General features: G+C 40.6%; 2 protein-coding genes across 3 annotated transcripts in view; both read right to left on the bottom strand.

Annotated features, from left to right (window-relative positions):
• Positions 1–1,110, bottom strand: part of ECHDC1 (ethylmalonyl-CoA decarboxylase 1) — an 84,320-nt gene extending 83,210 nt beyond the window's left edge. The window contains exon 1 of one of the 2 annotated variants that reach the window (XM_069973656.1): positions 900–1,110. In XM_069973656.1, the coding sequence (XP_069829757.1) occupies positions 900–923 (24 nt within the window). In that variant the 5' untranslated portion in view covers positions 924–1,110. The remainder of the gene's footprint in view (positions 1–899) is intronic. The other variant, XM_069973653.1, reaches the window with a different exon arrangement.
• Positions 1,111–6,039: 4,929 nt separating this feature from the next.
• LOC138795195 (G-protein coupled receptor family C group 6 member A-like) lies at positions 6,040–12,645 on the bottom strand. The gene is made up of 4 exons (XM_069974190.1): positions 12,455–12,645; positions 8,880–9,183; positions 6,910–7,668; positions 6,040–6,180 (listed from the first exon to the last, which is right to left on the bottom strand). Exons 1-4 carry the CDS (start codon positions 12,643–12,645, stop codon positions 6,040–6,042), a joined length of 1,395 nt encoding a protein of 464 aa, XP_069830291.1.
• Between the last annotated feature and the right edge of the window lie 3,392 nt (positions 12,646–16,037).

Raw genomic sequence — 16,037 nt, 5'->3', positions numbered from 1 at the left:
ATCCTGGCCACGATAAATGTTTTTTTTTTACTGAAATAAAGACACAGACACAAGTTGTGGACGTATGATAGTAATGTTTTTAAAGGGGTACTCTGGAGGAAATAAAAATGTTTAAATCAACTGGTGTCAAGAAGTTATATAGATTTGTAAATTACTTCTATTTAAAGATCTCTAGTCTTCCAGTACTTATCAGCTGCTGTATGTTCTACAGGAAGTGGTGTATTCTTTCTAGTCTGACAATGTACTCTCTACTGCCACCTCTGTCCATGTCCAGAGCATTAGCAAATCCCCGTAGAAAACCATTTTTTGCTCTGACATGGGCAGAGATGGCAGCAGAAAGCAGTGTCTCAGACCAGAAAGAATACACTACTTCCTGTAGGACATACAGCAGCTGGTAAGTACTGGAAGAAAAGAGATTTTTAAATAGAAGTAATTTACAAATCTGTATGTATAACTTTCTGACACCAGTTGATATAATTTTTTTTCCTATGGTGTACCCCTTAAACCTCATTCCGCAAATTAACATGCATGTTCGTAGGCTATATCCATGTTTTCCAGGACCCACTATAGCTGTATCCAACTTCTTCAGCCACCGGTAATCAAATGCCGAACGATCAGACTTGAGCATGCTCTAGTGCTTACAACAGACATATTGGGGGAGATTTATCAAACATGGTGTAAAGTGAAACTGGCTCAGCTGCCCCTAGCAACCAATCAGATTCCACCTTTCATTCCTCACAGACCTTTGAAAAATGAAATGTGGAATCTGATTGGTTGCTAGGGGCATATTATCTTTTTAAAAACCTTCTAAACTATATGCCAAATCACTTTCAGGGTTAAGAAAAAGGAGTAAAACCTAGGGATCAGACATATCAACAAGAGATGACGTTGCTTTGTACCTCATTATTTGGCGTGTTCCACATTATTTCAGTGCTGTTATAAAAAATATAATTGTCTCCAATATCATAAATCCCAGCAACAATAAATTCTACAGACTCATTTGTTTTCTGCCAAGATAACAGGTCAAATCCAGTATTGAAAGCTCCATATTCATCGAAATAAACTGTTTCATCGTTATCGGAGAACTTCACCTTTTTTAACTCCTGGAGCAGCTGTAAAAAATAATTACACATCTTTATGATACATCAATAGAATGTTTCTATTCACTTTTATATAAATAATATAAATTATGGGGGAAATTTATCAAACATGGTGTAAAGTGAGACTGGCTCAGTTGCCCCTAGCAACCAATCAGATTCCACCTTTCATTTTCCAAAAAGTCTGTGAGGAATGAAAGGTGGAATCTGATTGGTTGCTACGGGCAACTGAGCCAGTTTCACTTTACACCATGTTTGATAAATCTCCCTCTATATGTGCAGAGGACTCATGTGGTGTCTATTCCTACTCTGTGAGGGGGCAGTTCTGGCATACTGTTACACCAGTCTTAAAACTATACTGTATCCACCAATTCACTACCCCAAAACCGCTGGTACCATCCGTTTGATGACAGTAAGTCCTTCCTGGTTCTGTCTTTGAAGGGTGCGTTCACACGTACAGGATCTGCAGCAGATTTGATGGCCCAGATAAGATTCAAGGCATATCTGCAACTTCAAATCTGCTGCAGATCCTGTACGTGTAAACGCACCCTAAGGCTATGTTCATACATAGTATGAGACCGGCTGTTCCGTGAGCCGGCCGTTTCGCGGAATGGCCAGTCTCAGAATAGATGATCCCGGCCGGTACTGCCGTACGAGCCGGATGATGTTTAGGGATGCACAGTTCTGATGCGGGCGCATCCGTACGCGCCCACATCAGAACTCTCCACTGCACACTATGGAGCGAGCAGCCTGAGCCGCTCACTTCATAGTGTGCACTGTCAGAGTTTTCTGCGGCCGCAGAAAATTGACAGGTCAGTTGTTTGCGGTGCCACTAGGGATCCCGGCCAGAGTGTATACTATGTGTATACACTTAGGCTGGGGTTCCATAGGCGGCAATGGCACGTATATTTTCGCACTAATCACGGTGGTTGTTGCAATCGGCAACAACGTCCGTAGCTATACAAAAGTATATTTTGTGTGAACATAGCCTAAGGCAGTGCCAGCATTCACACATCCCCCCCCCCCCACCACCATTGCAGAGATGACAGGAGGGCATTATCGCATCTACTACTCATCTATTCCCTGTGCTGACCGGCTTCATGTTCACAAGAAGTGGCACATCATGCTCTCCTGTCATCTCTGCTGCCGGGGGGTGCATGCCGGGCGGCTGGTGGGCTCCGGCTAGGGGATCCATGACGCGATCCTACTCCAGATCGCGACACGGATTGTGTGAATGAGCCCTAAGGCTATGTTCACACCTAGTATTTCCATCAGTCTTTTGGTCAGTCCTTTTTCAACCAAAACCAGGAGTTTTTGTTTAGAAAAAAGACTGACCAAAAGACTGATGGAAATACTATGTGTGTGAACATAGCCCTAGGCTAGGTTTACACAATGAAATACAGCGACCGTAGTTTACTACAGCTACTGTATTTAGCTGCAAACTACGGCCACTGTATTACATGTTCCTGCTGGTGACACTGCCAAATCGGCTGAAGGGAAATTATATTTTTCCCATTTGGATTGTGGGTATCTTTGGCTGTGCAATCCAATCTAGCTTTAAACACAATGTAGCCGTACTTTACATTGTGTGCACAACTATTTTCTATGACCGATGTTCGCCGTGGAAAATAGACATGTTCATCATTTTCTACAGCCGCAGTTCAACAACGGCCATATTGTATACTGTGTATACATTATGGCTGTTGTTGCATTGTAATCAACGCAAGCGTATTGATATCATTACCAATGGACGTTCTTTTCACTGAAAAAACATCCATTGTTAATTAAATTAATACGTTGTGTGAACATAGCCTTAAAGTGGTTATCCAGCAAAAAACTTTTTCTTTCAAATCAACTGGTTTCAGAAAGTTATACAGATTTGTAATTTACTTCTATTTAAAAATCTCAAGTCTTCTCATACTTATTAGCTGCTGTATGTCCTGCAGGAAATGTTGTTTTCTTTTCAGTCTGACTCAGTGCTCTCTGCTGCCACCTCTGTCCGAGACAGAAACTGTCCAGAGTAGGAGAAATTTTCTATGGGAATTTGCTACTGATCTGAACAGTTCCTGTCTCAGAGAGAGATGTCAGCAAAAAGCAATATTTCCTGCAGGACATACAGCAGCTGATAAGTATGGGTAGACAGGGGCGTAGCTAGGATTCATGGGGCCCCATAGCAAAAAACTGTACAGGGACTCATGAATCTTGTACGCTCCCCTACCCCCCCCCCCCCCCCCCAAACACAGACAATGATATACAGATACGCCACTGACATACACACATATATACGCTGTAATGTGGTTACACTAGTGCTGATGTATACACCATGAGTAGACTGTACACAGGGAAATCATCATCATTGTAATAAGAAATACTCAACCAGAAATAAAAGAAAATGCAGCAGATATTAATGGAGGGTTCTTTTATTAGAGCCCAGCATTAATAGAAGCTGCTGCAGAACATCTTTGGAAGCAAACCTGTCAATCACTTGAGACACTACTGACATACACAAACACACACATATACACCTGTGTTACAGACACTACTGACATACACACACACATACACACACACACACACACACATATAACCACAGATACATACACATACTGACATATAAATATATACACAGATACATATATACACACACTGACATATACATATATAACCACAGATACATACACTCACTCGCACACATACACAGCACTTACAGCTCCCAGGCTTCCCCCCTCCTCCTCCTGTAGTCCGGGCTGATCTTCACATAGAAGTATTCAGGACCTTTGGGTCATGTGATCGTAAGGTCCTTTATCCCTCTCCTGTGCTGTGCAGGACCTGGCAGGTCCTGCTCCTCTGTTCCTCTCCTCTTGATGTTCAGCGCGCTCACCCGGCACTACAGTGAGGGGGCTGAACAGTGCAGTGGTGGGTCCCTCTCCCTCTCTGGGCGCCTGGGGGAGCGGTGTACAGTGGTCGGCTGTCAGTGGCATACAGTACCTACCATGAAGGCAGAGCAGGCTTTCTCGGGCCCCCTTCCTGCAGGGGCCCCATAGCTGTCGCCTTCCCTGCCTTCATGGTAGCTACGCCACTGCCTATCCCCATTTACCCAGCCAGATTTACTAAAAGCCGAAGGGACCTGCGCCTGTTGCCCAGAAATCTCTCCGGAGCAGGTATAGATTCCTGCATGATTTACACCTTATTCCAGACATAAAGCATGATAACTTAGATGCGAGAGGAGGCCACGCCTCTTCCTTGTGCCCTCTGCTCGCCCATCAGGGGAGCAGGCCTTACCCCGGCATACCCCACTGAAAAGGCCAAAATCTATGCCTTCTCCGTGGCACACGCCAGGGGCACATAATGATAAGTGTGCCCTTAATCAGTACAGTGACTTTGCTAGAGATTTATACTATTAATATATACAGTAAGTTGTACATCTTGACTAAGAATTTGAAAAAAAAAAATTCAGTTGGTGAAAAATAATAGAGCCCAGGCAACAAGATACATCCAGCTTTTTTACCTTCAGATTTTCTTCCACCATAAACCCATATTTACCACTAGAGGTAGCTCACTGCATTCACATTTTAAGAGCTGTTACAGAACTCAACATTAGCTGTATAAATTCATAGGAAATGAGTGCTTCCTTGTAGGTCACAGGTAATGCCTATTAGAACCATTATCACACCACCTACACTATGAGCATAACCTGCCGTTCAGAGCAGCTGCAGATAAAATATAAATTTACAGTTTGTGTTAACTTCTGCCCTCCCTCACCATATTTAATATTGCCTTAGGCAGATGGCTAATCTGCCTACCCCTTGATTCAGCCTTCATCATGTCCACCAGGGATTATGACAAATCCCAAATAGAACTCAAGCTAATCATGTGAGGCCCTGCACTGCCAAAACCCCAACCCCCCAACTCACCCCCCGTCCGATTAATCGGTGGGAGCCACAGCCAGGATCCTGCTACTACTGTTGGGATTGGAGGGGAGTCCCATCCTGCCAGTTAAGCCTTCACATGCTGGGTGATCACTACCACCGACAGGGGAAGGAAGCCACTGCGGGGAACGTAGGTGAGAAGCAATAATAATGCTTTGGTATAATTAGTAAAAAAAATATAATTTCCTCCCTCTTATCTAAGACAGCTCATGTAAACAATCTCCCTGGCCAGCTGTCTCTGCACTCTGTGATGCCAGGAGGGTTAATCTGAGTTCAAGTTGCTGGTGATCTTACTGTTGATAACAATTCAACATGTATTTTAGCTGAGTGCACTACCCCTTTAAATTGGTGTAAATAGAATTCCTGTACTAAAAATCTAAGGTTGGACAATACTGAACACAGTGAAACTGTCAATTACAAATAAGACAAACTTTGCTGTTGCCCCTGTGGATATTTTTATACTGGAAAAAGATCTAATAAAACAGGAAAATGATCTATTTACATAATTCATCATATAAAAATGTTATATAATGGTAACCCAGAAGTATTACGTTTTGCTGCATTTGAAGATATTAAATCTTATGGGAGGAAGGGAGATTGTCATTAAATCCTGCCAGAAAAAAGCAAGGTAGTTAGACAGGACTGAAGTGCATGGCCTTCAAGAATTAAATGACAGAATTTTTTTTTCTGTTATGGAAGAATTATTTTATTGGTGTATTCATTATGTGTCTGTTGTCAGATGTTTACATGTTTCCAAGGTGATGACATGGTTGTCCTTACTGCGCTGTCACAATGTGACCGAGAATGTGCACATGTTCATTTCTATAACACAGGGTGAAGGATACTCTTTAGCCATGTGCAGTTTCATGATGGAAATGAAAAGGATATCCGGCTCCAGCAGGTGCATTAAATAATGTAACTTTATTCCAAAAAGTACAGAAACGTGTTACCCTGGATACCCATGTGTTTTTAAATTACATGCTCTTGTACTTTTTGGAATAAATTGATATTTTTTAATTCACCTGCTGTGTCTGGATATCTTTTTCACTTTCAATTGGACTGTTCAGTGGACGGGGTTCGTCCTGCTTACATCCATGCTTCACCGAAGGCAATACGATATACACTACTAGCAGGGTGAACTGACTTGTCTTTTGCTGTTGGATTTCACAAGTGTCATGATGTCTTATGTGGGCCAGAAGAAGGGTCCTTACAGCAAAACAGCCATAGCCCAATTGTGGAGTGTCCCATGCTTTGTTTTTCCAGATTCTATCTATTCTTTATTTCTGGCAGTCTCATAGACAATGAATAGAGGCTGTATTTAAAACAAAGGAGCCGGAGACCAATCTGGAGATCACATGGAGGCATGGAGGTTGGACCCCACATGATCTCTCTGTGGATAGGGGACAAGTAAGTTTTAATAGGAGCACCATTTTATGGGGTTGTTCCGGTGAGCACAAAATGGCTGAAGCCTTCTGTTCTCTGGCGCCCACTTTCTTAAATCCCACGTCTTGGAAGTAAGCCTTCCAAGACATGTGATGGATGGAGCTAAGTCACACTCATTGTGCGCTGGCTTCTTACATCCAGACTCGATGATCACAATATCGCCCAACCTTCCCATGAATGAAAAAAGTTGCAGCGCCCAGAAGCAGAAGGTTTGAGCTGTTTTCGGCTTGCCATACAACCCCTTTAATTTCAATGCTGTGCCTGCTATGTGCCATATTTTCATATACATGTAACAGCAATGCTTTAAGACCAAGCAAACAAAATATACATACAATATATTCATACAGATACTCTACCTGCCATGGAGGAAATGATGTGTTGTGTATACAGACTCCAGTAGCACACAACAGGCTTTTTAAAGCTTCTGCTATTGCTCTAACAGCTAAGTATGCACTGTAAGCGCCATCAGGCTCGATGTCTCTATCAAGGTAGTCATCCACTCCCACAGGGATACTGTCTTTAGAACAACTTAGAGGAGACTCAACCCATTTAGCATTGGTAGAGTTATAAGATATCTGCGAGCACTGCCTGTGCTTGTGTTTTTCTGTGCATTCACAATAGATTTGCTGGTATTTTTTAATAAAAGGGTTATCAGAATGATCTATTGAATCTAAAGTCTGTAGATACTTTCTGAATCCTGGAATTTCTCCATGTTTAAAAGAAAAGCCGATTACGCAACCAATCTTGTCAATATCTATCATTTTAGCAACTTCTTGAGAGCTGGACCAATGATCAGTGGCAATCCATATTCTGGAGATGTTATGTTTAAGAACTTCTTTAAATATTTCCACGACAAGCGGCTCTTTCAATGCTATAATCACGACGTTTGCCGAAGAATTGGTTATTCTTTCAATGATGCTATGAATTGCTTTAGGGACTCTTAGGTTATTGATATCAGCAGGTATCATGTCCTTAAATGCTGTGCAGATTTGCATCGTGTCTAACTGCACTGATAAATTCTCAATTAAAGAACGTCCATAATCGTCGTCGCTTGAAACAATTCCCACGTAGCTCCAATTAAATTTGTTAATAAGCATGGAGAGAGCTTTGGTCAGGTGTATATCGCTTGGCACAGTCCTTAGAAAAGAGGGAAACCTATGTTTATCACTCAGTATTTCTGCTGATGACCCATAACTGATCTGTATAATAAAGAAAAAGACATTAAATTTAAGATATTCACAAATTCATTTCTTTTGAATTTTTTTCATTCTCTCTTGCTACGTAGCAATCCTTACAAATATCTCTACAGCCATAGTATCCATGCTTTTCAGGCACCCTTCTGCAGCCACCAGCAGTCAATTGCCCAGTGTTGGGGGCTTCAGGAAACTGGACTTACTGTAGTTTTGCTCAACTCTAGCTGCTATCAATCCATGGCTTTTACATTCACAGACCCAGCCCTACATATCTTGCATACCAATACACTTCCTCTTGATCATATATTTGTTGGGAATCTGAAAAGGTTGCCTTTATATTGAAGGGGTTGTCTCTAACAAGACAAACCTTTTAAATAATGTGCAATTAAAGGAGAACTAGCTGCAGGTCAGATGAATCTAACCTGCTGATAGCTCCCTATTGTGTATGGGACGCTGAGGATGAAGATAAGTCTTTTACCTTCATCCTCAGCACAGTTCCCATGCAGTTTTAATGTAGTCCTCTGTTTGGTAAAGCCGTTTAGAACACTGCTCCACCCCCAGAGTGCCGATCTCCAATCTGCTCGCCCACAGACAGTCTGCTCCACCAATAATCATTAGAAGGGGTGGGGCAGCCAGGGCCGGATCGGCACTCTGGGGGCGGGGCTGTGCTCCAAATCACCTTACCAAACAGAGGATTACATAAAAATTACACAGGATCGGTGCAGAGAATGAAGGTAAACAACATACCTTATTCCTCAGCGCCCAGTACACAATAGGGAACTATCACAGGTTAGATTCATCTAACCTGCTGATAGTTCTCCTTTAAGGTGATGGATTTTAAACAGGTTATTCATCCTTAGACAACTATTGGCCTATTCCCATAAACAGCTAATCAGTGGAGGGTTGGGAGCTAAGGTATGGGATAGGCCATCAATTTAGTAAGGCTGGTTAACCCCTTTAAAATAATTCCATTGGACCAGTAATTCTTGCATCCTGCAATAATTCAAAGGAGCTGAGTTTTATAAGAATAGTCATTACAAACAAATAATCTGAATGAACACCTACATGTTTAATGTAGCTAACATATGCAGAATATTTCCAGTTTGTAGCAACATACAAACACAAACAAGTCAAAAGTTACTCTAGAAACCGTCTTGCACTTTTGCCTCGGATTGTGCCCTTGTGCTAACCTCAATATACTGACTGGCAGTACTTACTTGGGGTATGAGTTTGAAGCTCAGTTGCCTTGCAATTGCAATGGATACTTCAGAGTAGGAAGCCCCTATCACAGCTTTGACTGATTGTCTGTCATTTGTCATATTGCATCTTCCACTAACATAATCCTCTGTTGTTTTCCATTCGCTAGTTAATCGTATAGTTTCTTGAAGGGCCTTTCCAGCATTTGAGCACGTGTCATAAATTTCATATCCAAGTGTGAGTCCTTTCAAGAAATCTGCAACATTAATTCTATCAATTGCATAAATCATTCCGAGAGATTTCAGGAATCCTGTCATCTGAAAGCTGAAAAAAACTGAAGATATAAAACAAGGTGAGATGCACGGGGAGAGAGTCGTCGGCAGAGTAAATTTTCCAGAAAGTATGGAATTTGTCTTAGGTCTCCTTTACACAACCGGAATGCACAAAAAACCTCTGTATTACAACAGTATTCTTAGATAAAAATGAAATTCTTGGGCTGATATCACAACCTTGGGACTATATAAGTGCATGTCCTATATTTATGTCAACAGGACTTTCTGAAAATATACAGAACCTGAAGAAAAAATGGTGTGTGTTTTGCCCCATAGGAATCAATAGGTTCTATACAATGCATGATTACAAATGCGTATTTAGGGACAGTATATGGATACAAATTCTCAAGCTGGAATAAGGCTGTAAAGCCGAAACATTGCATTTGCGGTGTGGAGTAAAGACATGTTTTTTACTGCAGTGCTGTCTTTGGATTTATTTGGATTGGTGTCAGACGTGGGTCCAGTCCAGTGAGTCGGGGATTCATCTACATTCAAGGTGCTGATATTCTAGTGCTGCCTTCCTTCTGTTTTTTTTTTTGATCTATGTATGATTGTCATGATTTTTGTGTAAAGCACTATTAACCCTTTCTAGTGTTCAGTAGAAGAAACAAAGTAACAGGCTCATTCACACTTCCGTATTTAGGAGCTGTATTAGTCCATATTTTTTCATTAATTATGGCTTTGTTCACACAACGTCAAAAACAGAGAAAAGATATTTAAAAAAAGTCAGTTTTTGCTGCGATTTTACTGACTGCAATGGCAATGCATTGAAGTCAATGGGAAGACAAACGTCCAATGCACACAACGCATTGAATAACGGACGTTTTTACTGTGGACGTGTTACAGGATTATGAATATCAAAATATCAATATTCCTATTAAATATTAATAATTAATATTCATAAATGAATATTAATATCCTAAGGCGAATATTAATATTTCCTATTAATAAATACAACACTGATAATCACTCTTGTGATTATGCATGTGGTATTATTAATATAACTCCTGTTTATGATTCCATTAAGGTGCAATATTGACCCTAAACATCTAATCAGACCGTTAACAATCAATATTACAATACAGTACAGTCTCAGCAATGCTAGACTGTATTGTATTGAGACACACCTTAATCGTACCTAACGTTTCCCTTATTCCTATACAGCTACTACACTACTATACCTGTGCTTGTATAACAGATTGAGACAATACCGTGTTAATAATAATCCAATATTTATTATACACACTCAATCTACTCTATACAAATCACATACAGTATAATTAAAACAATAACAATAATAATAATCTACAACACCTAACTATATTCCCACCCACGTATCTAATACACACACACAATAGTGTACCAACCCACCCAGACCTATGACCAGACTATCCCTAAAAGGGGGGAAGCAAGGGGTTAACAAAGGGATAAGGAATGAAGGGGTTCTGTGGTAGAGAGAGAGAGAGAGAGGCTGGGAAGCAGGGAGGATACTTAGACCACTTCTTGTGTAGGGATGATCCTGTGGAGCAGATGGTCTGTTGGTTTCAGTGGGGAAGATGGAACTCCCACTTGTTGGTCTTGATGGGCAAGATGGAACTGCCTAGGGTTACCTCTGGTGGTCTATTTAAACTTCCCAGGGGGGGCGTACCCAAAGCTACGTGCCCGAGCATTGACGCAGAGAGATGATGTCACCATGCTCATGCACGTACCGGTATTTGTGCCCGTGCACAGTTGTGCCCAAGGTTGTGGTGGGATACAGATGATATACAGGAATACAGCTATCTAGGAGACAAAGGATCAAAGACCCCTGTCTTCCTGTATTACAGGGTGTAGTAACAAAGATCAATGATCCCAGAGAGAGATATGGTCCTATAGATAGTGTGAATTGCACCCTAAACATACCTGCGTAAACATACCTGTGTTATTCAGGAGACGCCACTGTAATCAACAGTTGGCCTTATTGTCCTCCTCAGCAGACATATACATTACTCTGGGAGGGGGCTTTTGAGTATCATTCTGGGCCCTCTCTCTCTTCAGGGATAAAAGATCATATATATATATATATATATATATATATATATATATATATATATATATGCGCACCACCTTATAAATATCTGGGGGATACACTTCCCCTGCTACAGGACGTCAAAATAATGATCATGATCATTAATTTCGGACATCTTTGGCAAACAGCGGACGTTTTTTATTACTTGTTCACGCACAGTTTTTCTTTTTTCACTGTTCTTTTCTCAGTTTTTACTATTAAATTCAAGGGACTTTTCAATTAAGCCGCACCCAAAGGGCAATCAGTAACCCAAACTGGAATAATGTACAAACACCAGTCATTGCCTGACAGCTAAATGACATCATTTAGATTCAAAATGACGGATCTCATTTTAAACGGAGCTGGAAAAACGTTGTGTGAACATAGCTTAATGAAGAAAACACAGTTTAATGGTTTTCTTCCCATTTCTATTTATATGCAAATACTATATTTTTGCAAGGCTATTATATATTATATTATTATAGGCTATTATAGTGTTCTGTTATTAAGAGCAATGGAACTTTTTAAACTGGCTAACATGGTACAGGCCTTTACACTTTTGTTGAGGAAACTTTGAGCGTGTTTCGTCAGAACCCGAGTGTGCAGCACTTGATAAGCGGTGGCTGCTGAAGTTGGATTCCATGCTAGGGAGTCCTGGAAAACATGGATACAGCCTTAGGCCATAGGCTGTATCAATGTTTCCCAGGACTCCCTAGGGCAAAATTCAACTTCAGCAGCCACCGCTAATCATATGCTACATGCGTGGACAAAACACGCTCAAAGCTTCCTCAACTCTACTTATAAAAAGGTAATTGGTATAGATATTCAAATGTAAGTGTATACAAAAAATGTTTATGCAAAAATAAAAAGTAGAAAAACAGTGAGAACCTTGTCTTAATGACAACTACACAATTAATATTGCATGTATCTCAATAATATATATGTTGATATCCATCATCTAAAATAATAAAAAAAAATCATACATTACATACATCACAAAAATCACATATATGTAACATGGAATTGATGGGGCATAATGGTTTCTAAATAAAAAAAAATAATAATCCTGGTAAATTTGTTAGATTCTGAAAATTTCATTTAATATATATTTTTTTTAATAATTCTTTATACTGTATATAAATAAAAAGAACCCAAGGAACATAACAAATAACTGCAAAAGTAACCTGCAAGAATAAAGTTAAAAAAAAGAACTTACCCTTCACAGGTGAAATCTTGAGGTATTGTATCATTTTCTGCTACGGAAATTGCATTATGAATGGGAAATAGTCCACCGATCATAATGTCTCCTTGAAGTCTGGCGACATTTCCAAGATTATTATTGCTTCTGCTGATGGTTACCAGCTCCGGATCCAATACAGCAAAAAGGATACACAGAAGCCTAGGCATTCTATTACTTCTACTCCTTGAAGTAGCCTTTTAAGAAGAACGCCTAATCCCTACCACACACTTTTCTAATTTGTAACAATGATTCAGGCGTGGTTAAGAGTTAAGAGTGTTGCTTGTGGCAACAGGTTATTGCAAATATTATGGTACTTATGTAATATTGTTACATCAAACAACTATTGAGTAATTCATTGTTAACTCATCTAGGATTTCTCTAATTATTTGGCAATAAGCATAAAGATAAATAAAATAATATCACGTCCTCTCACGTCCTCTGTGTAATAGGGCCCTAAGGTAAAAATATTCTAGGGGCCCAGGGAACCCAAGGCCCAGCCGACACAGTCAACAACAGGTATTTCCTGCATGCTTTGATTGATATCCATCCCGTGGTGCCGCCAGTTTACGAAACAGTCAGGGGATGACAGATTTGCTTTAACGTTGAATTTATGATAAAAAGACAGTAACAAAATCTTACAAGGTAAACTATATTTTACCATTTATGAACAAGTTGGTCGGGCTTCAGCTTTGTTAAACTTGATCATCAGTTTGTTCGGACTAGTAATCTGTTGAATAACGCACACTTAGGCCATGTTTACATAGTGTGAAACACCTGCCGTTCTGTGACCCGGCTGATGTTTCTGAAGATCATCCCGGCTGGTACTGCAGTGTAGGCCAGATGATCCTAATTTCTGGTGAATTCGGAAGCAGGCACACCGTTGTGCGCCGGCATCCCAATTCACCGCTGCACACAATTAGCCTCACGCTCCATTGTGTGAACTGACATGTTTTGTGTGGCTGCTATTCAATCAATTTTTCGTGAGGCCGGATGGAATCCTGGCCGGAGCGTATACTACGTATACATTCCTATACAACGTATGTTTTGTATAAATCACAGCCATTGTTGCAAATTGCAACAACGACCGTGATTTATGCAAAACATACATTGTGTGAACATAGCCTTAAGCTGTGTTCACACATGCAATAACAATGAAAATGCAACGTGAATGCATCATTTAATGGCAGTAATTAAACATTTTTATTGCAGTGCTGCATCATTTCATTGCAGTAATCATTGGCACTCAGCAATCCTTCATTGTTAACGCAGTGAAACTCTTACGTGTGCAAATATACCCTGAAGAATTGAGATTTTCCTTCTCCGGAACTAAGGGGCCCAGGCCAGCGCCAGCAAAAAAAACCTATAGCATTATCCCTCCTGCACCAAACTTTAGGCAAAGTGTAACCTGCCTATGTACCCGAGTTACCTTAGTACAGGCTCCATACTCTGCTGAACTCAGGCACTTAGACATACAGTACCAGTATCTCGAAGGAAATTAGTATCATGTGTAGTGGACTGCTCTTCTATACAAAAGTGTTGTACAATAAGGGTAAATTCACACGGGGGGATCCGCCGGGAGTCTCACGCACGAAATCCGCAGCTAATCCGCAATACACGTATTAATAATAATAAGAATAATACGTGTATTGCGGATTAGCTGCGGATTTCGCGTGTGAGACTCCTGGCGGATCCGCCCGTGTGAATTTACCCTAAGGGCGAGTTTACACGGAGTAAATCGTCGGAATTCATGCCTGCCTCGGTGTGACACTATTTCTCTACGGGAGGGCTCGCCAGCTTCTGCTTGAGTCGCTCTATGCTCAATGAATTGACATGTCAATTCTTTGAGTGGACAGCCGTGGAGAGGGGAGGCGTGCGAGTCCTCCCGTAGAGAAATAGTGTCACACTGAGGTAGGCAGAATTCTGGGGCAGAGAATTCCGCTGCGGAATTCCACCAATTTTACTCCGTGTGAACTGGCCCTAATATTCTATATTCTATTCTAATATTTTATACTAATTTTGGCTGGGTTCACACACAGTATATTTCAGGCAGTATTTGGTCCTCATGTCAGGTCCTCATTGCAACCAAAACCAGGAGTGGATTGAAAACACAGAAAGGCTCTGTTCACACAATGGTGAAATTGAGTGGATGGCCGCTATATAACAGTAAATAACGGCCATTATTTCAATACAACAGCCGTTGTTTTAAAATAACAGCAAATATTTGCCAATAAATGGCGGCCATCCACTCAATTGCAACATTATGTGAACAGAGCCTTTCTGTGTTTTTAATCCACTCCTGGTTTTGGTTGCAATGAGGACCTGACATGAGGACCAAATACTGCCTGAAATACACTGTGTGTGAACCCAGCCAAAATTAGTATAGAATATTAGAATAGAATAGAATAGAATAGAATATAGAATATTAAGGCCAGTTCACACGGAGTAAAATTGGTGTGTTTACTGTGTGTGAACCCAGATGAAGCTGCATATGATCGCAAAACCCAAGTTTAATTACTAAGTTGCATGTGTTGAGGGTTAAAAACTGTTTTGCATTTGTTTTTCAAGAAAAAAAAATACAGTTTTATGCAATAGACACTGAATGGAATCAGCTTGCTTAGTATGGAAATTCATTAAAAGCGCCAAGGCAAAATGTTTAATAAAAAAACAATTAGAAAAACAGGTTTTGCTCATAATACATGCAAGAAAAAAATCAATGTTTTCCATAGCCTTTATTCTCCCTAAGTGTGCTTTTCAAGAGCCTGCCCTTATATTCTTCTAATAAATATACTCAAAATCAGTTGGCACTAGCATTGTTGGTAGATCTTTACCTACTGTATGCATCAGTACCTTCCAGGAGTATCTACGCTGAAGGAAGCTATCCTGTCCTTCATTGACATGGTATGTGGAACTTGAAATTCAATACTTTGCAGAGGCAGCTTTTGCTGCAATTGCAAATGCCAGTCTTCTCGCGATATTCCACCGCAAAAGGCGTGCGAAATCCGCACAGAATTCTGCCCGTTTAAATGCAACATTGCTCCCTTCCATAGAGAAAATGGGATTTCCGACTGCCCGTGCACAAAGAGGAAATTTCCGTCCAGAATTCCGCGGAATTGACATGTCAATTCTTTAGGCGGATTCCGCTAGAGGAATCCTATAAAAGTCAATGGGGCTTGAATTCTGCTTGAAATTCTACTTGAAATCTGCTTGCATTCCGCTCGATTTCCACTCGGATTCTGCTCAAATTATGCCAGAGCTGAAAATGCAAGGAATTTCAAGCAGAAAACTTTCTGCTTCAATTCCTCAAAAATTGCTCAGTGTGCATATACCCTCAGCTTAGAACATCTGGACACCTGGGGTATGCCTATTCTTCTAGGCAAAACTGCTTTAACTCCTACAAGTTAGATGGTTTGCATATGTGTACAGCAGCCTTCAAGTCATGGCACAGATAAGAGAAATTTTAAATATAAAGGAAGGACAAATGCTATGTTAACACCATAAAATAAAGGTACAGTTGAACACGTCTGTAATTTTGAGGTAAAATTGCGGCTGTATTTTCAAT

Source organism: Dendropsophus ebraccatus, chromosome 6, assembly GCF_027789765.1.
Source record: "Dendropsophus ebraccatus isolate aDenEbr1 chromosome 6, aDenEbr1.pat, whole genome shotgun sequence".
Classification (NCBI taxonomy): Eukaryota; Metazoa; Chordata; class Amphibia; order Anura; family Hylidae; genus Dendropsophus; species Dendropsophus ebraccatus.
Note: the sequence above shows the minus strand (reverse complement) of the source record. Positions and strands in the feature narration are given on the sequence as shown.